The sequence below is a fragment of the Falco biarmicus genome, chromosome 8, assembly GCF_023638135.1.
Source record: "Falco biarmicus isolate bFalBia1 chromosome 8, bFalBia1.pri, whole genome shotgun sequence".
Lineage (NCBI taxonomy): Eukaryota > Metazoa > Chordata > Aves > Falconiformes > Falconidae > Falco > Falco biarmicus.
The window spans coordinates 33352612-33377687 of NC_079295.1; the positions used below are offsets into that span (position 1 = coordinate 33352612).

A 25076-nucleotide genomic window follows, 5' to 3' on the forward strand; every position below is an offset into this window, starting at 1 on the left:
AGGCTCGTCTCCTTCTGCTGCGACACTTCTAGATTTAATTGCAAAACCAGATTCCCACAGATGAAATTTCCGTGCCTTCCGCATCCTTTGAAAGCAATAATGTTTTATTAATTGTCACATTAAAGCCATTTCTGAGCTAAGCGTTGCTGCTCTGAGCTACTCACCAGCTGGCTGGGTTTAAAGAGGGAAGGTTAACGCCTTCCCAAGCCCAACTGCGTGTGGTCCCGCGACCTCCGAAGCCTCATCCCTGCCAGAGGAGGCACTTCCAAGCCTCCCTCCCTCAAGGGACCAAGCAGCCAACAGCACTTCAGTTTTAATAAATCCCCTCAACGCCTCTCTAGGTCAAGTTCTTAAAAACAGCTAATTTAGGGGACCCCGAGGAAGGCAGGAATTAAAAGGGAAACCAAGCAGCCACCAGTGCAACGAAGGTAATGCCACGCATAAGAGCGCCTGGTTATTCCGGGTTATTCTTTTACTGCCAGAGCCAGCACAAACACCCGACCCGTTCTGGTTTTACGGGTCTCCGCAGCGTAACTCCCGAGCCGGGCGTGACAGGCCCGGGCTCCCCCCGGCTGTGACTTCCCGGCGCGCTCGGGCAGCCTCGGTGCCCACCCGGCCGCGCTACGCCGACCTCCCGCAAAGCGCTGCCGCCAAGGCTCGCCCTGCCTTTTGCCTTTCTCCCCGCCCCCCCCCCCCCCCCCCACTTTTTTTTTGCCTTTTCTTTTGCGACTTTTTTTTTTTTTGCCTTTTTTCTCCTTTTTTCTGCTTTTTTTTCTTTTTCCTTTTTTTTTTCTGATTCCCTTTTCTTTCTTTGCCTTTTTGCCTTTCCATTGTCTTTTGCTTTTCTTTTCTTTTTTGCTTTCCTTTTTTTTTTTTCTCTTTTCCTTTTTTTTGGGGGGGTTGCTTTATTTTTGCTTTTCCCTTTTTGCCTTTTTGCTTTTATACTGACTTACTTTGTTCTGATCTTTTTACTTCCGTTTTTTCATTTCTTTTTTTTCTTTTCTTTTGTCTTCTGCTTTTTTTTTTTTTTTTGCTTTCCTTTCTTTGCATTGCCTTGGGTGGTTTTTTTTTTTTTCTTTTTTACTTTTCTTTTTGCCTTTGTATTTACCTTTTTTCCTGTTGCCTTTTTGTTTGTTTCTTTTTTCGCTCCCGCCACCCCCCTAATATTTTTTAGCCTTTCTTTTCCCCGTTTTCGACCCCCCCCACCCCCCACCCCCGAGTGAGCTGCAGCAACGCCCCAGCCGGAGGGAGCAGCGGGCAAAGCAAAGCAAAAGCAAAGCGCGGGGCCGCCCCCGCCGCCCAGGCTCGGCACCCCCCCCGTCGTGGGGGGCGCGGGCACCCCCGCCGCCCCCGCCGCACTCACCTGGCGCCGCCCGGGCCCCCCCAGTTCCCCGCCGGCCGCCGCCCCCCCGCCCGCGGCGCCGCCTCCCGTGCTGGGCCGGCCCGGGCGGCTGCCACGTGTGCCCGGGCGGCGCTGCCACCCCCCGCCCGCAGCCCCCCCGGGGCAAGGGTGCGGGCAGCTGGGGTGTGCGGGGCACAGGGGCGGGGGGCGGCGGGGTCCGCCGACCCGCAGCCCGGCAGGGGGTCGGTGGCACAGCACGGCGCGCCCGTGTACCAGAACCTGCCCGGTCCGCCAGCACCGCCACGCTGCGCCGGCAGGGCGCCGGGCACGGGCCGTGGGCAGTCCCGGTGTAAACGGGGCCAAATCCAGAGCCGGGCGGCCGCCCGCGGAGCCCCAACAGGCGCGGCCTCCATCGGCCCCAGCACCGAGGCAGCCAACATGCCTCCGGGCCACCCTAGTGTGCTACAAGCATCCGCACAGGGCACCCGTGCCCGAGCGAGCCCACGCCATGTTCCAGTGTCCTGCAGAGGCCAAGGGTACGCAAGCCTTTACTCTCGGACAAACACCGCACTTGGGAGAGTGGCAGGAGGGGAAGGCAAAAACTCCAAGCAGACAGATAGGGGATGAAGCCTGGGGAGATCAGCAGGTATCTCCCAAACATATCCCATTCCCAGAATCTTTCAGAAGCTGTCCTCTGGCTCCCTGCTCTTTACGCTCATTACAACTCCCAGGGAACAGGTTCAGCCAGATTCTCTCGCCTTCAGGGCCAGCGTAAAATCTGGAACAAGTATCTATGACTTTGCTGCAGAACCGGTGCAAGGTCACCCGCTGCCAAGGCCTGAGCCCAGAGCCCCGGAGCCTGGCCTGCTTGGAGCCCGGAGCTTGGCCTGCTTGCAGCCCCGGAGCCTGGCCCGCTTGCAGCCCCGGAGCCTGGCCCGCTTGCAGCCCCGGAGCCTGGCCCGCTTGCAGCCCCGGAGCCTGGCCCGCTTGCAGCCCCGGAGCCTGGCCCGCTTGCAGCCCCGGAGCCTGGCCCGCTTGCAGCCCCGGAGCCTGGCCTGCTTGCAGCCCGGAGCCTGGCCTGCCTGCAGCCCCGGAGCCTGGCCTGCCTGCAGCCCCGGAGCCTGACCTGCCCGCAGCCCCGGAGCCTGGCCCGCTTGGAGCCCGGAGCTTGGCCTGCTTGCAGCCCCGGAGCCTGGCCTGCTTGCAGCCCGGAGCTTGGCCTGCCTGCAGCCCGGAGCTTGGCCTGCCCGCAGCCCCGGAGCCTGGCCCGCTTGGAGCCCGGAGCTTGGCCTGCTTGCAGCCCCAGAGCCTGGCCTGCTTGGAGCCCGGAGCTTGGCCTGCTTGCAGCCCGGAGCCTGGCCTGCTTGGAGCCCGGAGCTTGGCCTGCTTGCAGCCCGGAGCCTGGCCTGCTTGCAGCCCGGAGCTTGGCCTGCCCGCAGCCCCAGAGCCTGGCCTGCTGGCCCCTACTGACACCTCTGCAGGCTGAGCAAGAGCTCAGCAAGTTCCCTGGGGTGGTTGCCACCACTACCCCTTTGCCACCAAACACTCCTTTAAGTGATCCTGCCTTCCCACTGGAAGTAATGACCGCAGAAATCCACCAAAAAGTATTTTCAAGGGGCACACCAACACAGTAAAATCACCAAGCACCGCTGTTAAAACACACTTTCAGGACTGCCCAGTGTTGGTCTCCATCTGCTCCTATTTAAGTCACAGCAATTTTTAACATTTTCCCTCTCGGCAAGAGAATCCAGCCAGCAGCATTCCTTCAGCGGGGCTGCCTGTGTTTCTCGGGAGCACACTGCTTTTCCGTCCTTGCCACACCCCACAGAACCACAGACCGACATACACTGCCACTCCTCCAAGGGCAATCACCAAGTGCCAGTCACGTGCAAAGCAGTTTGCTCTCTTTAAAGAATATTGAAAATAAAGATGTAACCCAAATGCAAGAGAAGCGGCACTTAGATTACTCGTAACAAATGTGGAATGGTACAAATTTCCCCAGTGCACACTTGGGATGGCTGCGTGACTCACTGCTGACTCAGCCACCAGCGTGTCCATACAAGCCTTCCTCCACACCGCTCCAAGGCTTACACCACCTTCGAGGAAAACCACTGCAAACCATTTGAGAAAGGTTTTTAGAAGTCCTAATTAAAAAATCTCTCTCCTTCTGCCAAGTACCTTAGCTCTACTGGGGAAAAAAAAGGGGGGAGAAAATGCAACTAAAAGTTAAAATTGTTTTATCAAAGTCCAATTCTTGGGTGCTTTCAGGGCTAGAAACAAATGCCGCGAGTTCCACAGACCAGCAGGAATCCTTTCCCTTAAGTCAGGTAGGTCCTCGGGACCGTCAGATGGACCATCCAAAGCCTGGCAGACCCAGGCACTGGACATCCTGAAATGCGATTTAAGATTTCTGATAGCCTGCACCACGTCACTCAGTGGAAACTGCTCCTGGGGATGGAGTCTAGAGATGGATTTAAGTGAAGGAGGTGACAAAAGTTTGTGTGGGATAGAAGAGGTAAAGGAGAAATCCAGAGGTGACAAAGGCATAAACATGGCTTCCAGGAACAAGGAAAGTAGCACCGCAGAGGTCAGTCAGCAAGAGATACAACTTTGGAAAACCCATAGGTCTGAGCCATCCAGTGAAATGTGGGAAAGACGGATTCTTAGCAGAATGGGTGTTAATTATCACATACCTCATCACCATCTTCTTCAGTTGCCAGACATTTCCATCTCTCCTAATGCAGCAACACACAAGCCCATTTCCATGTACACACAGAGCATGGACTGTGAATAAACTACACAATTTAGCTAATCGCATCACTTAATGAACTACAGACAAAGCCCAGATAGACAGTAAAACAGGCTGTTCCACGTCAGGACTCTGTTCCTGTATCAAACGAAGTGCCAGCCTCTTTCTATTTGAGTTCACTCAGTTGTAAACTGCAAAATACTTTGCTTTTAAAATGCATCTTTACCCGATTTTGTTCAGTGCATAACAGCAGTTACCGGTACAGTACTTGAGCACCACCACAAGCAACATTCTTGCTTCAGTTCCCTAAAACGGACTTCCAGGGAACAGGAACGACTCTGAGAGAGCCAGCACTGCCAAAGCCCATTTCCATGCCCGATGTGGGGACTCATGCTGTCCTTACAACTCATTTCCAAGTAGCTCTAACATCCACCACTGTAGCTACGTGTTTGACTGGGGGACTGATCATCCTGTTTACTTTGATTTGATACTTTCTTTTAAGCTAATAAATGCCATCTTAAGAAAAATCCTCCCAAGTCCTGTTTTGGAGGAAAAGATCACACCGGCACACTGGCATCCTTGCACTTGCTTATCCGTCCTTCTAAGCTGTAACTTTCTTAGGTTGCTCTGATCTGTCTATAATTAGCCATATAACAAAGATCATTTCAGGAACTGGCAAGAAAAATGGAAGAAAACACAGGAATTGAGAGAAAACAGTCAGTCATCCTTTGAGCTTCTGATGACATCCTCTGCTTTGTTCTTACACATTTCTGCATGGTCGAGATTACCTTGCAATTACCCTGAGCATACTCCCAGCACTCGTAGTCGCTGCTTTATCAACCTTTGTGACTCAGACAGACCAATTAAGGAACTGCTGCTCCTGAAGAGCTTTTAGAGTATAAAAATTACACATTTTGAACAGTCATTATTCATATCACAAGACAGAAACTTTTTTTTTAATAAATTACACTGATAAAATAATAGAATCCTCTGGGTTTCACTTAGGCCAGGCTAATGTTTTTGATCTGACAGCAGTTACGAAAGCTCTGTTATTTCTGCCTCTCTGAAATGGCACTAATGATCACATCTGATCATGAGGAAAATAAAGAAAAATTGTATGCAAATAACAGCTAAAATGAACGTGTTCAGTGGCACAGCTTGCACTTCCATAGCTGGGCCAGCTTACCCCTCAGGCTGCGCAGCTGAGAAGGCATCACCTCCTCTGAACAAAGGCAGCTGCATCAAGGTACTGCCAATGCACTGACCTGTGTCAGAAGACATCAGCACAACACTTGGTTTGGGACTAGGCACCCACATTTCTGGCTGAGAAGCTGGCAAGGTGCAACCGCTAGCCAGACAAAAGCCAAGTGGCTTTGTTACCAGCAGGCAGCAGCGAACAACCATCACGTAGGACCATTCCTCGGCTCTCCTGTGTAAGACGGGTAGAGCTGCCCCAGTGGACTCCCACGTGGAAAAAACAGTAGTTACTTGTACACCCAGCAAACATCCAGAACTAAGTACAAATAACGGAAGGAGGAACTGGATCCCATGCTTTTTGCATGACGTGCACGGCTGCCGACTCTGGCGAAAGCGATGTAGCTGGCTAGACTGCGGAGAACGAACACACACACCCCTCACCAAATCACCGTATTTCATTTCTGCCAGCCACTTGTACATGTATGCATTCAACTGCCTTTGAGATTCAAAAGCTAGAGCAGACGCTGCAGCAGGGATGTCAGGCACCTGACGAGCAGCCCTGATGTGAAAGGGGAAGGATGCTGCCGAGGAGGCAACTTACCTGAGCAACCAGGGCAGGGCTGCCGGCTTCTGAAAGGACAGCACACATGGGCTCTGCTTTGACCCCCTGCTCCAGTGGAAGGCTCTCTTTAAACTCTGTATCTTGACAACTCAAGCAGACAAAAAAGCAAGTAACAGTCTATAGTAAACTGTCTTCTGTTGATTCGGCACAAGCAACACAGAAAACAACCAACAAATTGGACACTCTTCCAGACTACCTCCCTAAACCAACCTCCAAATCTGTCTCCTTTCATAAACTGCTGCCTGTCCTGCAGCTACAATATAGTTTCTCTTGTGCAGTGCAAGAACATTATTAATTTGAGATTTTTATTTTTCAGCCCTCTAAATAAACAAATAACCAATAATTTCAACAGAAAACTGTTTTCTTCTCCTAGCAAAAAAAGAATGCTCATTTAATGGACTACTTTTCTCACTCGACACAAAACGTAGGTTCTGGCAATTCTTTTTAACATTAAAATGTCTTCTTTTCAGTATCACTTTGCTATTTGACAATTTTGATCATGAAAGTCAATAAAGCAGAAACTATCAGTTTTGACTTCTTATTTCCACTGCATAATTAAATAAAAATCAGTATAACTAATGAACATAAAGCTAAAGAGAAGCAGGATGGCCGAGTACACAGACACTACTTACTCAGGCATATTGCAGAGCGCATCCACAATTTAAACTATTAAACATTAAACTGTTAAAGTTACTATACTGGCTGGATGTTAACATACCACGTTACGTTCTTGATAGGCCATTTAAAAAAAAATACCAAAACATGCAGACTGGAGTAATACTGAAACAAAGTCATATCAAGTCACGTTGTTTTATTCACGCTATACTTCAGCAGTACGTTAAGGCACGATGAGACAGTAATGCCTATGGCCTCACAGGGCTGAGGGGGACCGAGTCAGGGCACCCTTCCTAAGGCCAACCTCAGGACATCTGCGCTGATTTAATCCTTTACTGCCATGCCTGGCCATCCCTGCTAGGGCTGCTGGCCCGGGGCGAGATGAGAGACCAGAACACGCCTGGAGTGCCTGGAGTGCCCTTCCTCGGCTAGCATGCAAATTCATTCAGCGGGGTTAAACACCCTCAGAAGGGGTCTAGGCTAAAGGCAGACAGCAAGCTCCCCTCCTGCGGCCGCCGCTTCCCAGAGGTGGCTGGGGGAGCGTGCCCAGGGCTCCAGGACCAGGGCTGTACCCGCAGCGGGATGCCGCTGACAGCCCAGGCTCACACAGCTCTTCCCGCACTGCTCCTCTGATCGTGGTGCCAGCCTTAACACAGAACGTCACTAGGTTTTCTTCTCTTTAAAAAGCATCGTGCAACTTTGAACATTTTCTCGCACAAATTCTTATACAAAGTAAAATCAGCAGAGCCGTGGGTTTCACAAAAATTAAGTCTTCATCAGAAGGGACCCGACCAGAAGATTCAGGGAAAACAGTGCCTTTAACACGTGAATAAATAAAGGCAAGAAAATGAAATTATCAGTAATTAATGCTATAGGGCACATTTGTGGTTTTGTAAGTGCATAAATGCTACAATCTTCAACATTTTTTAAATACTTGCTTCAATAGTAGAAAAATCTATGTAACAAATACTCTGTATACTACTGCACACGCTACAAAATGAGGTAGTGCACACATGCCATATTGTCACCTAATAGACTTGAAAACTTTAGTCATCAAGTTCACCTTTCTTGTAACTGCGATTAAAACAAAGTCCGAACTCTCATTTACATGAAGAGTTGCTGGCACTGAATAAATTCCCTTTAGTGCAAACAAAAATCACAAAAGAAAAGCTGGTCTAATACTAGGTGTTTCTACTACAGTGATTCCAGTGCAATCTTCTAAAACAACCAGGATTAAAATTAAGGTCAGGTACTTTGTTTTCTGTAATCAAAGGATGCAAGGAGATCCAAAGGGGAAGAAAACCCAGATGAATTTTGTATGTCTCAAATCAAATATTTAAATATTTCATTTAATTGTTGAAAGTATCCACTTCAGTTCTTGCAGGACATGTATCTTTACCTGCCTTCATCTGTCTCACCAAGAAAGCAGATTCTGTTTCAACTTATCTAACATGAAAAATACTGCTAAGTCTATTCATAAAACAGTATTCTATATTTTTATTTTTCAAACAGCAAGTGACCACATTTAAAATGCATCATTTGCAAATATAAATTATCAGACTATTAGTTTAATTAAAAATAAAGCAAAAACATAACTTCCCTTAGTATCACAATACATAGAAGGGCATTATAAACCCAAGAAGACTAAGTTAACCGTAAGAAAACAATGTCAAAAGTGATGAAACTCATTGTCACTTAATGAATAAATCAATCCTAAAAATACAATACCATTCACCATGATTATGTTAAAAAAAAAAAAAAAAAGTGCAATCTTTCATTGTATTATACAGATAAAACAATCCAATCCTTCATGCCGCATTTTGTAAACCATGACATAAATTACACTCACAGTCAATGAACAGGAAGGGTAACTCCCAAAATATTTTAAGTTGCTTTTAGGGCAGAAATAAAGGCAGAAATAGAATCATTTAAAATATATCAAGTTTAACCAAAAAGTTCATTTGGTCAAGCCTGCTATCCAAATAGTTTTGTTTCCTGCAAAACTATTTTTGACTTTTTTGAATTATGAAATTTAAATGTTTCTTTTACACACTAAATGTAAGTCATGTGTTGAACTACATTAAATCCTTTTATACTTGCATCATTTTTGCCATGACACTCAAACATGTTTCATATACTTACATACACACACACACACACTCTTGCTCACTCGCAATCAGGAAATTCCTCATTTCACAGGAATAAAGACTTGTGTTCTCATTTCTGTCAGAAACATAAGGAATACACAAATTTATACTTTGCAGACTCCTACAAAACCATCTCTCACCTATATACATACTTTTACTGATAGAATTGAGGTTATGGTCTTTTGTCTGATAATAAAGGGACGGAATAGATGTTGTAGAATAAAGAAATATTGTATAATAATTGAAATAAGCTTATTATCTTAAATTTACCTATATGGATTTTTTTTTGTTTTTTTTTTTTTTTTTTTTTTACTAATTGAAATACAAAGAAGGCATATGGACTTCAGGAAAATAACACTATATCAGAAACGCACTGTAACAGTGTTGCACTATATATCATCAGGTTTTTCATAACACAACTTCTTCTGTACACCAGATTTCGTTCTAGTTCCTCTGTCTTCAAATTCATCATATTTCCAGATCCAATTCAGCACTACATAGTATGCCTTCACAATAAAAGGAGGTCACTTGCTTTATTGAATACCAAGTTCCCTTCCAGACAGCATTAAAAGAAAGACAAGACTACACAGACAAAGTCCAGTATAATTCATTTCTGACAATGAAAATTTCAGCCCCTCATACTGTTGCAAAATTCCTCCTACTGAAATGCTTTACTACAATAATAATAATAATATAATAATAATAATAATAAAAAGCATACATTACATATAAAAGATACCAGTGTACTAAAAGTGACAGAAGTGGACTAGCAAATCCTTCAAAGCACATATTATATAAATGACTAGCATTTAAAAACTTTTTTTTTCTATAAAATGTAGGTCATATACATTTAGAAATCAGGGGTGGGGGGGTTCTAAAGCAGTGGTGACTGTTCAAATAGTTATGCTGCTCTGTACAGTCTAATACCTATTCAATTCAAACTATAAGTTTGACGTTTAGTTTATCAGAATAAACTCATCATCTCATAGCTCATTATTTGAAAAGTATGCAACTCAAATGAAGAGGTGACTTGTAAGTTCACTGTTTATCTGCATATGACATAAGAAGAGAACTATTCCTTTCTACTGGAGGCCCAAATCTCATCAGTTCAATATCAGGACTTAAAGACTCCAAAATTAAGTAGAGGAATTGTCAGGAATCAGCACAGAAGCAGTTTAGAGACACAGCTATTCAACTTTTGCAGTCTTCCTCATCTCGCAGAAGTGCAGCCAAGCCATTCATTTCTTAAAGTGTGTACAGATGAAGCCATAGATCTAAAGACTGTCCCCTCTGTGACTGAAATTGTGCTGTGTAAACAATGTTATATACTCCAGCAGGAGGACATTTGAATTTATTTATAAAAAAATGATTAAGAATATTAATTAACTCAAACAAGGCTATTAACTCCCAAAGTTATTTTTGGAACTTATCCTTATGCTACTTGTGAAGTTAGCGCTGTCATGTATTATTGCTTACAAACAGTACATCATCATACGCCTTCTAACAGAGCCGTACTGTGATCATTTCGTATGTATTTACAGGCTTTTTTGTTTGTTTTTAAACAAGCTATAAAAACATTACATACTTTACAGACAATACAAATACTCAAGTCAAACAAATGGAATGCATAACAATAAGAAACGTCATAAAGGAAGACTGACATAAGTCCTTGATTGTCAAGACACATTTATATTTATATATAAACTCTAGCTGTGCAGAATCAAAGATTCAATCATAGGTACATCCTTATTTGATAAATCGTATTTACAGCATGATATTGCATAAAAAAATAAAATAATGTTGTTTACACAATATTACCTTTCCATCCATTGGATTAAGGAAAGCAAGAAACAACTCTTAGAAATGTTTGCTTGCCTCAGTTTGTGTTTCCTACCAAAAGATGTAATTTTAAAAAGGAAACGTAAGGTTTTAGATGCCAAGTAGAGCAAAAGCGACTATAATTTATTTCCCTGACACAAAGCAAATTAAAATTGAACAAAACTTCAAATTTTAACTTAAAGACACGTATTTTCATTAGCAGTAATACTTTCTAGTATTTGTCCTTTGCAAAATGAGCTTTAGCTAAATGCATTACATGCCTAACATAAACATGCATTACCGTAAGTTGAATGAACTTTCAAAGTTACAAGGCTTCATTTTAGTAAAACATCGAACACTAGGAAACTGTAACATTACTCGTTTGCTTCAGTACCAACCATGTAATTTGAAAGTTCCATGTGTACTGATACCAACTGCATAAGCATATTTCTGCCTGTTAAAATTTCCAAAGATTCCCAGGAGTGTTAGGATTTTCCTTGTGATTTGTAATGGTATTAAAACAAGCAAACAAAGAAGAATAAAAACCAAAGCTCTCAAAGCCAAGAAAATTTAGTTAGCAAATATACATACAGAAAGTAATCCAATGCTGCAAAATTCAGAGTGGATTCATCCAAATATTCTGGTTCATCTCAAATAGTTACTACATATGATACAAATACTATAAAAATATTCTGAACAAGCATGGAATATAATGTATCTGTCCAGGTGGAAAGTTTTCATAGGAGAACATGAATACTTTAGAATAAACTCCAAAAGTTACAGTAGAACCCCAATAATTCGCAGCAATGCCTTAGAAACCCTTTATAAATGACAATTTTGAAAATAGTGAAGAAGCAGGCAATAAAAGCAAGGATGTCACGTCACAAAATGTACTTTGTTCATTTATTTTGACAACTGTAATTTAGTTTTCAATACTTCTTCTACCTCCCAGTATACTAAAATAGATTCTGTAGTATACTTGGGTGAAGTAGTACAGTATTACTAAAACGAGACCTCGCTACAGTACTTTTTAGACCATTGCAGAGAGGTGGGAAAGAGACCATCAGGGATGTATAAACCTATCGGATGCTCTGATTAGCGGTCAGCGAATTAGCAAGATTTTACTGTACTTCTCAATTAACAATGAAAAGCTCCCGTCATCCAAAAAATTGACAAGTACAATATAAAAATAATACAAGTGTTATTTCACATGAATACTTTTCTTGTCCTATGTTCTTCTTGAAACACAATTTTCCTAAAGACAACACTAGGAGACACAAGATCATAAACATAGTTCTTTTATCATCCAATTTAAATTGTTTATGTTGTTATTTGTAAACCAACATACAGTAATACACATGGTTAATCCTTCTCCGCAAACCTTGTAATTCATGATTAATTCATTCTCAAATCAAATGAAGAAAATGTAAATGCCTATTAGTATACCATTACAAGCTGATTCCTTCATTGTCTGTTATATTCATGGTAAAACATATCAAAGGATTCATGCTAAAAGGGACACTGTCAAGTAATTTAGGGCCAAAATATGGCCTTTTAATATGTGCGTATATATATATATACACATGTATTGCATATATATATAGTTTGGTAATAAATGTCATCAATTTCCTCTTCTTTAAAATCATCATTGCTCTATCACTAGGAGATATCCCCAAAAAATTCCACCTTACACACACACAGACACACACACAGACACACACACAGACACACACACAGTGCTTGCATGACCTTTCAGTAAGAACGTCTGTTGTTAGCTCTGTGGAATATAAATGCTCACCCCAGCCTTACGCTAACCAACTGAACAGTATCAGTATAAGAACAGAACAGAAAACCAAAGTCGCTTTTTTCCAGTCATACGCGGAAAACTAACAAAAATGAACACTGACCAGATCACAATGAACAGTGTGCATCTGTAGCAGATAAAAGCAGCAAAACATGAGCAGTGGAAAATACTATTAAATAATGTAATTATTAAACAAGCAAGAGATTTTTACATAGTTAAACCTCCCAGAACTACATACACGCTTATTCCAGAACAAAAGGGCATGTACTCAGGAAATCATAGCAGTATATTTGGTTAAGTCCTCCAGTACAGAACGCTTCGAGCATCAGCAGATCAACTACTCACGCCACCACTTTAACTGCACATGTGGAAGAACCCTATGAGATAGTCCCTGTGGGCTAGACGGGGACTCCACAACCTGTCCTAAGGCACAGAGTATAGCTGTAATGGCTCAGCAGCAGGCTAGGGAATGAGCGGTGACACAAGGACTAAGTTCCTCAGGTGACTCCCACTTTGCTCCAGGGAAGAGCAAGTTCCTTTACTCTGTACAATAGCTTGCTCCCTCGAGCACCCAAGCAGCATTTCCTGTGTGTGAAGATGGCATAGGGCAAGAGCTACTCCCTTCTACTCCTCAATCACTTTCTCACAGCAGAGAATCAAGACAGTAACTTGTTAAAATAAAGCTGAGTCAATCTCCTTAGGGAGAAGGAGGTTTATTCCTTTTACCTCCCCATGGGGCCAGAGAAGTGCAGTAATAAGCTAGATTCTTTCTCTTTTTTTTTTTTTTTTCCTTTTTTTTTCTTTTTTGGCTTTTGCTGCTTGTTGTATTGAACAAATAGTACTATTAAAGGCCAATCTACTTGCAAAAACAGGACATTAGAACAAAGATGCCAACACAGCATTATTCAGGCAGCACAAGCTAGGATGTCATGGAAATGAAACGCTGCAAATGAAACATGCGTTACAAGGGGTGGCTTCCTGGGATATAGGGGATCATATGTATTACGTCTGTGCAACACAGAATGGAAGGAAGAAAAACAGAGAGACATGAATCAATTTAAAAATATTCTTTCAAACAAATCTCTTTACATGTATCATTACTAATCCATAAGGAATCTTCCCTTGATGCTCATTCTTCTTAACTTGGGGCCAAATAATTCAGACAAAATTACCAGTAAGTCATAGCACACTGAAACGCCTTCCTATATTATACACAGGGTCAATGAATCAAAACAGAACCTGTTTTCTTATACAAAGGTATTAAGTAAGAAGTTTATGTAAACTGTATTTCTTGTTAATGTAAGAAGCAAGCTATGGATAACAAATACACTTTCTCCCTCAGCTGTACCAAGTGAAGTTAGTGCTGTAATAGCGCTACGTAAGGGAAAAGGGACAGAGTGCGATCAGCTTCCTAGTAAAGAAAATTAAGAAAAGTATCACAACTGCTTTGGGAACAGGTGGGAACCGTTGTAAGCCCTGCTCAAGTCTTTTCTTAAAAGACAGGATATATCTTAGCCCCTTGAGACAGAGTCTTTTCTCCTAGCTGATGGCTTCATCTGAGATACCAGCTAGCAATAGTCCTGTAAAAGGATGTATGCAATCCTATTAAAAAAAACCCAACACCACCATATACATACATACCTATATATATGTGTGTGTGTGTGTGTGTGTGTTTTTCCCTGGTTAATCAGCCTACATTAGGCTTAAACTGCCTTAAACTACCAGACAGTGTCCCTTTAGGGAAGGTGCAATAGAATGAACATACAGTTCAAAAATCTGTAACTTGTTAACTTAAACTACACAATAGTTATGCTACTCAAATCTTACCACCTTAAAAATGCACAAAGAACTACTTATCGTACCATACTGTATACTTGAAGACAAAGTACTATTCAAAAAAACATATTCATGGTACAGGGATAAACTTTGTAGTTTATTCATACTGTGAAATGCAACGAAAACTGATCACTCTCCTATGCTGGAAAAAGAAATCCTGCTCGCTAGCATTATTCAGCTGTTTTGGTTGGTAAAATTGTAATGACTTTCACTAAGTAAACGCTAAAAAGATAGGGAATTTGAATGCCCACTTCTTCAGCTTTCAGGGATACTTCAATAAATTTAATGATCAGAATTGTCAAAATTCAAGACAGAGAATTAAAACAGTTTTTACAGAAGCTAAGAATACCCAATCTCGAGTATATTGAAAATAATTATTGGAGCTGTATGAGATGAAAATGATGCAACCATATCAAACCTAAAAATGTTTTTATTTTTGCAAAATCAAAAACTATCAAGTTGACTAAGTGCTCTGTGTTAACCATTATGAGTATGTATTTAAATCTTGGAATACAGAGTTTGTGTAAGCATTATGCAATTGGGAATGTCATCTACAGAGTACTTTAAACTAAAACTTCAAAATCTTGCTATCTGCGTATGAAAAAGTCATTAAAAAGTTACATCTAGATTCAGCTGTACAAAGAAATACACATTACTTCAGGAATGAAGTAAAGGCTTTAGCAGTTAGGCATTTTGCTTTAAAAAGTGTTTAAAGTATTTTAAATTAATTAGACTTTTAAATAGTAGAGTTAGTCTATCAGCATTCATTTTTCCTCCAAACACAACCCAAGGTAATGCAAAGCAGAAATAAAGGGCAAATGGTCTAAAATTATTTTTGAGAGAAATGGAAGAAGGATTATTTTCCTAGAAAATGCCATCTTTTAAAGCCATATTTGCTTGACTTGGAAACTTGCTATTCTGTGTGTTATTCTGTGATACATGTCGATTCCCTGCTGAAGAGCAATGACTATCCTGACAAGCTTAGAAATGACAATATGAATAGTATCAGACAATAAACTGCCCTTCCAAAGCATAACGGAAACCAGTAAGGAAACAATCATGGGGGGAAGTTTTACCTGGGGATTTTGTTTATTTTCAATTTCATAGAAGGTAAAATATTTTCTGGATTCAAACAAGTGAATAATAAACTGCCTTTGATAGGGGCACCAACATCAGGCAGTTCAATGACTGGTGACTAACCAGAAAAAAAAAGGAAAAAAAAGGAAAAAAAGAAGCAGTTATTGGTCTTGCTAATATCAGCTTACTTTTGTTTTAACATAGCACTCTTAAAAGCTGTACAGAACTCCATCTTACACAGAGCAACCCTCTTTTGACAAATGTGTTCTAAAGTGCCAGTATTATTTACAAAGATTTCTTAGCCAAAAGTCTGGCCTGTTGTGGCATCTGGTGAAGAAGTCATCCCAGCTCTGCTATCATTTACATTCACCAAGGGAAATTCTGGGAAATCAGCACTTGTCCCTGGTCCCCGAAGGTTCACCTGTCCATTGGCAGTGCTAAACTGAGATGATATTCCAGCTCTTGCCCCATGGTACTGAGCTCTAAAGGGTTGCTCAAAGGAGCTAATTTGATATGCTTGGTGAACAGGCTGTGCCTCTGCTTTCTTCTGAGAAGTTACTTGATCCAAGAAGTCCTGTGTAGAGGAGGAAGAAGAATGATTTGCCTCATCACCTGAAAAGGGAAAAGGGTGCTGCGAATCACCAACCATTAGTCCAAAATGAGACTTGTCTGGAGTTGTTCTTAATGGAGAGTTCATTCCCGATCGAAAGCTATTGACTGGTATAGACGTGTAGACCTTCTCCATGGAAGGAAATGCTGGCTGGGTTGTAAGAGTCTGGTTATCAGTCACAAAATTAAGGCTCGGGTTGTTCAAATAGGCATCATTTTGGCTAGTTCTGTCCAAAGCTTGTTGTAAAAACTTTGAATATTCTTGTAACATACTAGCTTTATCTGATGAGGACGCTTGAGAGCTTGTTCCAACTGTCTCAGATTGAGTGACCTCAGATACTTCAGAAGAATTGATTGATATGCTAGAGGTCACCTCAGTGTCAGCCACACTGAAAGATATCTCATGTTGTCCATTAGCCTTGTGTGAATAATGATCTAACAGAGTTTGCAGTACCTCATCTGGAATGACATTTTTGTCATGGTTACCTTTAATTTCAACATTCAGTGCCTGTGTGTCTAATATTGAGGCTGTAGCAGTTTCATCAATGACGCTGGCCACAGCTGCCTGTGTTACTGAAGGCTGAGATGCTATGGTACTTACATTCAAGGCATATTCTCTACTATTATTACTAGCTGCTTGTAGATACCTCTTTTTCTTTAAAAACTGCATTGCATCATCATAATTAGTGCTGCTGTGTACAGGTTTACTGGGCCCTTCCTGTAATGTGTCAACTTGATCAATGTCAGCATTACCTTCAGAGTCCAGTAAACTTTGCTTATCCACAAGATCAAAGGCATACTTTGAAACTTTGTTGTCTTCATATGTAGATAAAGGTGAAATGGTTTGACTTGGCTCAAGTGGCTGTTTCAGACTCCTCTTGCTGTTAACTTTTTTGAGAACGAGCTTAGGTGGGTGTATTTCTCCAGAATTTGCTGCTTCTAAGTGCGTTCCACTGACCGAAGAATGTGGCATCTCAACAGCATATTCCGCTACCATATATTCATCTTTTACTTTAGTACTAGAAGAGTACAAAGGCAAATAGTCATTTTTGTCCTTCTTCTGTTCCAATTTATCTGTACTTTCCTTATCCCCAGATTTTGTTTTCTCCGTTTTCTGCCTTTTCTTCTTTGGCAAGGAGCTGTCTTTCATAGGTGTAGGGAAACCAGAATCTTCCTCTGATGGCAAAAAGCCAACTTTGGTGGCACCTCTGTTCGGTTTCTTGTCACGGTTCTCATGGCACATACGTTTATGTTTCAGCACACGATCAGTCCTGGAGAAAAACTGCAAAAGATTTTTTTCACTATTATTATTGTTGAAAAATAAATATATTCTTACAAGTTTACCTGACAATTCGTCCACTTTACCGATTTCTAATGAAGTGTGAAACAACAGTATATAATCAATAAAATCAAGCACAGACAGTTGTGACTCTGCTCCACCTGTGCATCAAGACCGCCCACCTTAACAGAAAAAACAGTTGTTACACATTTATTTGTATGCACATGACTACAACACCTGGAGAAAGTCCCATCTGTACTACTTAAGAATTGACCGGTGTTCTGTCTTTCAACTGCAAAAAGATTTCTCTAAGTCATCTCACCTGCAAACAATATTCGCACTGGTAAGGCTTCTCTCCACTGTGAGTTCTTTTGTGCCTTTCCATGTGATACTTCTGAATAAACCTCATACCACATTCATCACAACGAAATGGCTTTTCACCTGATAAAAAAGCACACAACAATGTTAATCTAAAAAAATAAATCTATATTCTACCATACAATCACCAGGTCAAATACTACATTCTTTATTAGAAGTAATAAAGAAGAGGACTTTGTCTGTTGCTATTGAAAAACAACACAGGGCTTGCTCACACTTCGTCATTTTCCCAGTAGTTGGTAGCTGATGCCTCAAAATGATTTTAAGCTTTTACACTAAAAAAACCCCAAACTTTAAAACTAAATTCTTACTCCCTTTTTCTAATGTAGATGCAGATATCTGTCTTAAACCTAACAAATGAAGAACTGCAAAGATATCCTCCCCAAACTGCTGCTACACAGTATTTTTTTAGGGCAGACGATTATATAACAATACCTCAGTTCTCTGACCAGCTCATTAACTCAAACTCATCCCTTCTAGATGAGAATTAAGCATTTCCAAGCTTTTAATTTAACATTTTTGCAAAGTGTTCTGTATTTTCCAGATTTTTTCCTTATCCGGATGTACAATTGAAATAACTGTTTGAAAAAAATCCTACTATTTTGGTTAGAACTCAAATTTATTTATTTATAAATTAATTAATTTAACAATATTTTATTTTAAAAATTAAGCTGAAAACAAGAAACCTCTGTAGCTGAACAGGCATTTGCATACTTACAGGTTTTTCTGTTTGGTTGTTTTGTTTGGTTCATTTTTGGGGTTTTGTTTTGGGTTTTTTTGCTTTTTTGTTTTTTTTGGTTTTTTTTTTTACTTTCATAAAATATTTGCTCAGACAACATTCATTGCCCTGAGTTCATCTTCACTTCTCCCCTTATTTTTCCTCACAAAGAAGCCCTGCAATGATCCTTTCAGAACACAAACTAACTCTATTTCTATTGCTTTTAACTTTTGCCTTGCATTTTCCCTCTGATATTTTTATTTCCTAGGTTTCCCTGACAAAACCTAACAATCCCAAGTGCACTGAAAGTTAGTTTTCCTTTTACAGAAGTTCACTGTTATTTAATAGAACTCACCCTGAACAACAGTAATCTTTCCTCTTAATATTTACTGTGAAATCTTTTGAACTGACATAGAGATCAGGGATTGTCTTGGCAGCATCTGTCAACATCCTCTTTGTTCTGGATACTATACTATACCGCACTGATTCTGTGGATATAAACCTCTCTTTTGTTTTCAGAAATACGCAGACTGTTTCTATTTTTCTGAGGTAGTTTTAGTCTTAAAAATTGTTTCAGTAACTGATTTTATTAAATTATTACTAATAATTAATTATTGAAATGTTAATACATTTTATTTTCCATTTAGAAAAGATACTTAACCACATCCTTCTGCAAATGGAAATACAGTACCTTAAAATAAGATGCCAGTACTTATACAAACTAGAATGAGAAATATCTATATCAGTCACACATTTGCTCCTAGTCAGATCATTAATACTCACGAGTTTCAACTTTCCTAATTCCAAGCAATTTCTAAATCTCTGTCTTTGTAAGCCTACGCCCTATTGCCAATTATTAATTCTTACCTCTCCACATAGCTTCTCAGCCAATCCCTTTCTTGGATGAAATTTTTCCAATTTATTCTCTCCTAAATCAAATTATCTCCTCTCCTAATATCTCTCGGCTTCCATCAGTTCTTTTTCTACAGGCTCACAACCTCAGCAACCTAACTCTTCTTTCACATTTAGCCAGAGACTAACTTTTACCATTTCTTGCTTATTAATAACCACCATAAAATGTTTCTTTTTTAATAAATTATAACACCTATCATATAATCCTCTCCAGTACTGTGTATAAGCAAATCCTCCTCTCTGGCCTATTTCCTAACTTTCAAACTCCATTTTCATTCTTCATGTTACCTTTATTCGTTAGGTACCCTTACTACTACGGTGTTTTACTCGCACCAAGCCTGTTGAGACCTTCTGAATCAAATTTCAATCCCCGTCTTCACTTTTAAGGAAGATGAGTCAAGACATTTAGGTTCCATTGTTCTTGTTTAATACACGGGCACTCTTCCATTCCTTAATCCTTGCTACTTACTATTTTCCTTTGCTCCACTATTCTATTTCGTGTTTCTTTTAAACTGCCCCTTCGAACAACTCTCCTTACATTGTCTGGAAGTTTGCTTTCACACTATCTTAGATTTTTGTCTTAGAGAAAGAGGCAGCTGTTTTGGACAAAAACTATCCTGAGCCTTGCAGAAGTCACAGAAGCAAGACAGCTCAGTGTTGTCCTAGCTTTGAAAAGCCCTCTAAGGAGCTACCCCGCTATCCCAGGAAACGCAAAACACTTCTCTAATACACTTACCTTCAGCCTTATTTCTATATTTCTATATTCTATTTCTATAAAAGAATGGTCACAGAGCTCCTTAATGTTTGTCTACTCAAGCTGCCTATTTGCTGGCAGAAAACTCTCCCAGCTACCTAATTCCCACTTCAAGGCTTAAATAGGGCCAAACATGTTCTGAGGTTTTTCACTGTAGAGTATTACCACCAGTGGCTATTTTGGAGACTTTGAGAGTATATACAAAGGCAATGCTGGCCATGCCTCAACAGGAAACAAAGTCTGGGGACATTGCCATCGAATTACTCAGTACAACACAGAAAAATAATATTTTTCAGCAGTATTCCAAAACACTCTGGAAGTAAGCTTAAGAAACACTTTGTGAAACTGATACCACACTTAATTTTTGCTTTAGGCTTCATAAGGAAGGTAATGTTAGAAAAAGATTAAAAATCACTATGAAGATATACTTCCGATAATAATAACTTCCGAGAAGCCTGGAACTTCACATGCCTTTTACAATTTTGTTGTACTTTTCAAACAGGATTTATTGCAAATGGAGGAGATCATTAATAGCAACCTTTTGCTAAGGTAGGGAGAATCCAGGACATACTTTTCTGAAATGTGTTGTTGAGTGGGAAAGAATCAGATGTAGGTAAAAAAAAAGCCAAAGTCAAATAATGCATATAATTATTGCATTGTATTTTAAAAGAAAACAGCCTGTGTTTTGTTTCTATGTTGGAAATTTATTAAAACTGAGCAACAGAACTATTTATAAAGTGTAGTACAAATACTGTGTGTATGAAGGCTGTAACAACTATAAACCTCCAGGCATTTTAGGATCTAAACAGACAAAATACAAATTATAAAATATCAAAGAAGGCAATAAAAAAACAGCGTGTCTGAATAAGAAGGTGCTTAAATTGTTAGCCCCAATGTTGCTTTATTTTTTTTCAAATGTAATCTCATTTTTTGTGTTTAAAATGGAAAGTAGGGTGGGTTACTGAATTAGGACACATGACACATGAATGCATGAGCAGGTAAGCTGTATAGAAACAACTCTAAGCAAAAAGAAAGCAGACATATTTGAATAAAAAAAAATCTTCATGAGTCTCAAACTCGAAAGATGAAAATATTGTGTACGAATTACTCTTCCCTCTCTTAAACTGAAATGGCGATTTTCTGTCATTAGTGAGAAGTTTAGCAGCAGGGTTCTAGCACTGCTGCCCTCCTCTAAGTACAATTATTTCTAGTAAGTGAATTTTGCATTAATGCAATGTCTGCTTTTAGATGCAACTATTTAATTATTTACACAGAATAAGGCTGTTCATTGATTGCTTCCTAACTCCCTCATAACATTTCATTTGAAGGAGTGGTTCAGAGTACTGAATTCAAATCACGCTGGAACTAGCTGGAGCATCTGTAAATTCAAGGCTTCTAACAGGCATAAAATAGGGCTTCTAAGTGTTACCACTGTCTTCAATTGACTTAAACTGGAAAATTTGATAAACATCTTTAAAAGAGGAAGAAACATCCTGTTCTTCATCAGTGTTTTCAACACTGTACAAAAGCTGGTGCTAAAAGTGGTTATTCAGAGAAATAAAAACGCAAAATAAAAAGAAAAAAATATAGTGTTGAATTTATAAGGAATATTTCTTAGAAGAGTATGAATAATACGAAGAGCTCTCCTCTACTTCCATTAAAGTGAAACACAGACTCAGTGCTCATCTTCTGGTGAGAGAATCAAGCTGAAATTTCAGCTTTTCTCCATGGGTTCAGTTATGCAGTCCTGAACAACAGAGTAATGCTACACAAACAGCTAAGGCCCAGGGGTGAATATTGTCATACAGAAGTGAAAGCACAGACAAGTATGTAGAATTAGCTACACTATAGCTGGGCAAAGCCAAAAATTAAGCACCAGTCAATCACTTGCTAACTAAACGGGACTTCAAAAAAGCTTTTTCCACTCCTGGAAGCTGGTTCTTCCATGTTTTCACCTAACCATCTACTAGTTGTCACCTAGGAAAATACCCATAATTCAACAACACAAGCACCATCTTCAATTTTCTGAAAAACAATAAAGCTATACCTCAGGTTGCTGAGGAAAGGAGGAGAACATAGTTATCTAAAAAAGTCAGATAAAAATACGGTTAATTTTGTTACATGGCAACTTTTTCTCTGCTAAACAAACAGTATATGTAAGAGCTGACAAAAAAACCCTGCAGCCCCCCTCCAAAGCTTACAATGAACTCTCACTAGAGCTAGAAGTTGAATTTAAAAGGATAATAAAATCTATTTATAAAATATTTTCAGTTAAGTGTTAATTAACTATATTGCCCAGATTCTGATTTTCAAAGCCACGTACAGGGAATAATCCTCATTTAAAAAAAAAATAATAATCTGAAAAATGTGAAGACTGCACTTAAATTTTTATCTTTGGTGGGGGGACAGACAGATGGAAGAGAATGAATGAGCATTCTTTTCAAGAATAGTATCTACGCAAAGTGGAGGCAGCATGGCTCATCAATTCAGAGCCAGAGGAAAGACTAGGAGCAGAACAAAGGCACTGGACAGAAGAATGGAGAACTCTTCTGTGGCTGACTGGCTGAAGGAAACCTACTTAGTCTGGACTCACGGCAACCTAGGATACAAAAATCCCATAAACAACAGGGCACTTGTGCATGTAACTCCCTGTACACTGCTCTGAAAATTCATTTTACAGTTTTTTCTCCCTTTCAACTCTTACACATGCACACACTGCACTGCGTGTTAGTAGCTTTCATATCCATTTAAAAGCTACAGCCAAGAAACACTGTGCACATTCACCAGCTCTGCTTTTCTGAAAAGGAGGCTGAGAAATTGGCATCTAGTCCAAAGGGACCATATTACAAAATATTTAAAGAGGGACTGAAAGGCCATGCACCAAAATGCCAAAAACCCAATGAAGCCAAACCTGTTAAAGAATGTGGTTTTGTGCGGTGCAAGAAGATTAAAAAAATAAACATGTATAAATTTTAACTCCCTTTGGCTTAAAACTTTGGGCCTTATTTGACCTATATTGCATATTTTTAAACTGAGGCTCTTATTTTTAGAACAGTACTGAATTAAACCTTTTAAAAAAAAAAAAGTGAAAGTGAAGCTGATGCTGATACTAATTCCTTTGGGGTTAGGCATTTTGGCCATTTTAGTCCTGGCACTTTTCCATCAAATTCCAAAATAAATAAATAGATACATAAATCTACTGAAGTGTAATCTGGAAGTCCCCGTTGTCTGAATTAACTTCATACAACAAAAGATAGAACTGTTCAATAAACCTTGACTTTTACGAAAGCACAAAGTTCAGGATTTGCTACTCTGGGGTTACTTATAGCATACTACTTTCAGATTTGCTTACTAGAGTTTACACTCACTTTGCAGCTGAAGAAAAGTGGAGCAAGTTGAAAGCACAAAACTAATTTATTTTTTAAAGTTTTATAACATCTATTAAGTCAAAACAAACTACAACAGGGTTTTAGGCTGCATACTTATTACCAGAAATCTTGCCTGAGTGGGGAAACAGTTTTTAAGCACGCCAGTAAAGATACTCAAGGCACTATACTCACCAGTATGAATCTTCTCATGCCTCTGTAGCAGGTACTTCTGTATGAAACGCATGTCGCACTGACTGCACTGAAATGGTTTTTCACCTTGAACAATATAATTCCACATCCATAAGTTAATAACTACACACTTGTTTCTGATAACTACTTTTGAGGAATATTAAAATGTCTATCAAAAAAACAGCATCTGAGCGAATTCCAAAAACTCTAATACCAAAAAACATTAGCCTTACTAAGTATATGAACTGCAAAATTCTTTCCATGATCCTAAGAGTCACATTAAGTCTAGCACAAAGAGTGATCTGAAATGGCTGTAATTTCCTCATGAACAAGATCAATCATGATGCTGGCATAAGACTGCATTCAGGATACTGGCAAGCTATTATAATGGTAAGTACCTTTATCACTTCTCCGAACCAGAGAGATACCTCATCAGGCAAATGAGCAGCCGGAGCACGTTTTACAAAGGGGTCAATTTTGGCACTTAGGCTACAAGTCAACCCATTACTTTCTGATAAAGAAAGAAAAGAAACCTTGTAAACAGGTCTTCAGTTTATTAAACATATGTTGATTATTTCTTTTTGGTATTCTTTTGACACTTTGGTGCATGGAATCTCTAAGCTTAGATGCCAAGTTAGCTACACTCTTAAAACTGAAATTCGCATAGAGCTGAAAACATTTTTAACATAAGTAAACAACTCTTTACACAGTAGAAAAGACAAATTTGAAGTCAAGCAGTACCTGTATGAATGAAGACATGTCTCTGTAAATGGTAGTTGGTTCTAAAGGCAGCATTGCAATGCTCACAAACATGAGATTTGTGGGTTTTCAGACCAAGTGATCCATCCTCATTTATTGTAAGGATCTATTTTAAAAAGAGTAAGATTTGTTCTCACACTACCCTCTAAAGATGTCTTATTAACTACAAAAAAAAAAACATTAATTTTTTTGATGCAGAAAATTTAAATATTTCAGGTAAAACAATGCTAATTTCTACAAAGCTATGTGTTAGGCTCTTAGTATACATTTCCAACTGCAGACCAATCCAACTTTTGTCTCCTTGTGTATTAAGAGATATTTCAACAGGACAAAGACAAAAGCAGCTCATGGAAAACCAGCTCAGAGCTCCCCTATTCACAGCTGAGTCACTTTACACGCTACTGTTTACTTTGTCTGTCTGTTGGAGAGGATGCAAAGTAATCAAACCACCTCTGGGCACTGAACCATGGATAATCATATTTTAAAGCAAAAATGAAAAGTTATAATCTTTTTTCAAATCACAATTGTAAATGTTTGCTAAAAGGCATTAAAACTTATCCAGGATAGTCATACAAATTCTCTACATCTACACAGTAACAATTGTCTCAGAGGCAAAATTGTACTTTAAAACCAAAACCCCAAAGCCAAACAACCAAGCAAATTCTATTATTATTCTCCCCTTTCAGGATTTTTACTCAATAATGTATTGCTCACTCAATACACATATTAGAGCATCACCTTCACAAATTCAACTTGCCATACTTGCTTTGCTGTCAAACAAGACTGCTATTTTCATATAAAGTTGAAAAAACTTAAATGAAAAAAAATTGCACCATATCTAACTTACTCAATAAAGCTCGTAACATGTTTTCTCTAAAAAAAGAAAAAAAAAACAAACCCCAA

The 25076-nt window shown here is 39.8% G+C and overlaps 2 protein-coding genes across 5 annotated transcripts in view; both read right to left on the reverse strand.

Annotated features, from left to right (window-relative positions):
* The window catches only part of SLC12A8 (solute carrier family 12 member 8), a 54940-nt gene extending 53482 nt beyond the window's left edge, over nt 1–1458 (reverse strand). The window contains exon 1 of one of the 3 annotated variants that reach the window (XM_056350100.1): nt 1364–1458. The gene's annotated coding sequence lies outside the window, so the exon portion shown is untranslated. Of the gene's footprint in view, nt 1–164; nt 667–1363 lie in introns of those variants that run through there. The other 2 variants (XM_056350101.1, XM_056350099.1) reach the window with 2 other exon arrangements.
* A 13084-nt stretch (nt 1459–14542) lies between these two features.
* Nucleotides 14543–25076, reverse strand: part of ZNF148 (zinc finger protein 148) — a 35237-nt gene continuing 24703 nt past the window's right edge. For both annotated transcript variants that reach the window (XM_056347933.1, XM_056347932.1), the window contains 4 exons: nt 24156–24279; nt 23418–23501; nt 17418–17536; nt 14543–17098 (listed from right to left, as the gene is read on the reverse strand). In XM_056347933.1, the coding sequence (XP_056203908.1) occupies nt 15506–17098; nt 17418–17536; nt 23418–23501; nt 24156–24279 (1920 nt within the window). In that variant the 3' untranslated portion in view covers nt 14543–15505. The remainder of the gene's footprint in view (nt 17099–17417; nt 17537–23417; nt 23502–24155; nt 24280–25076) is intronic.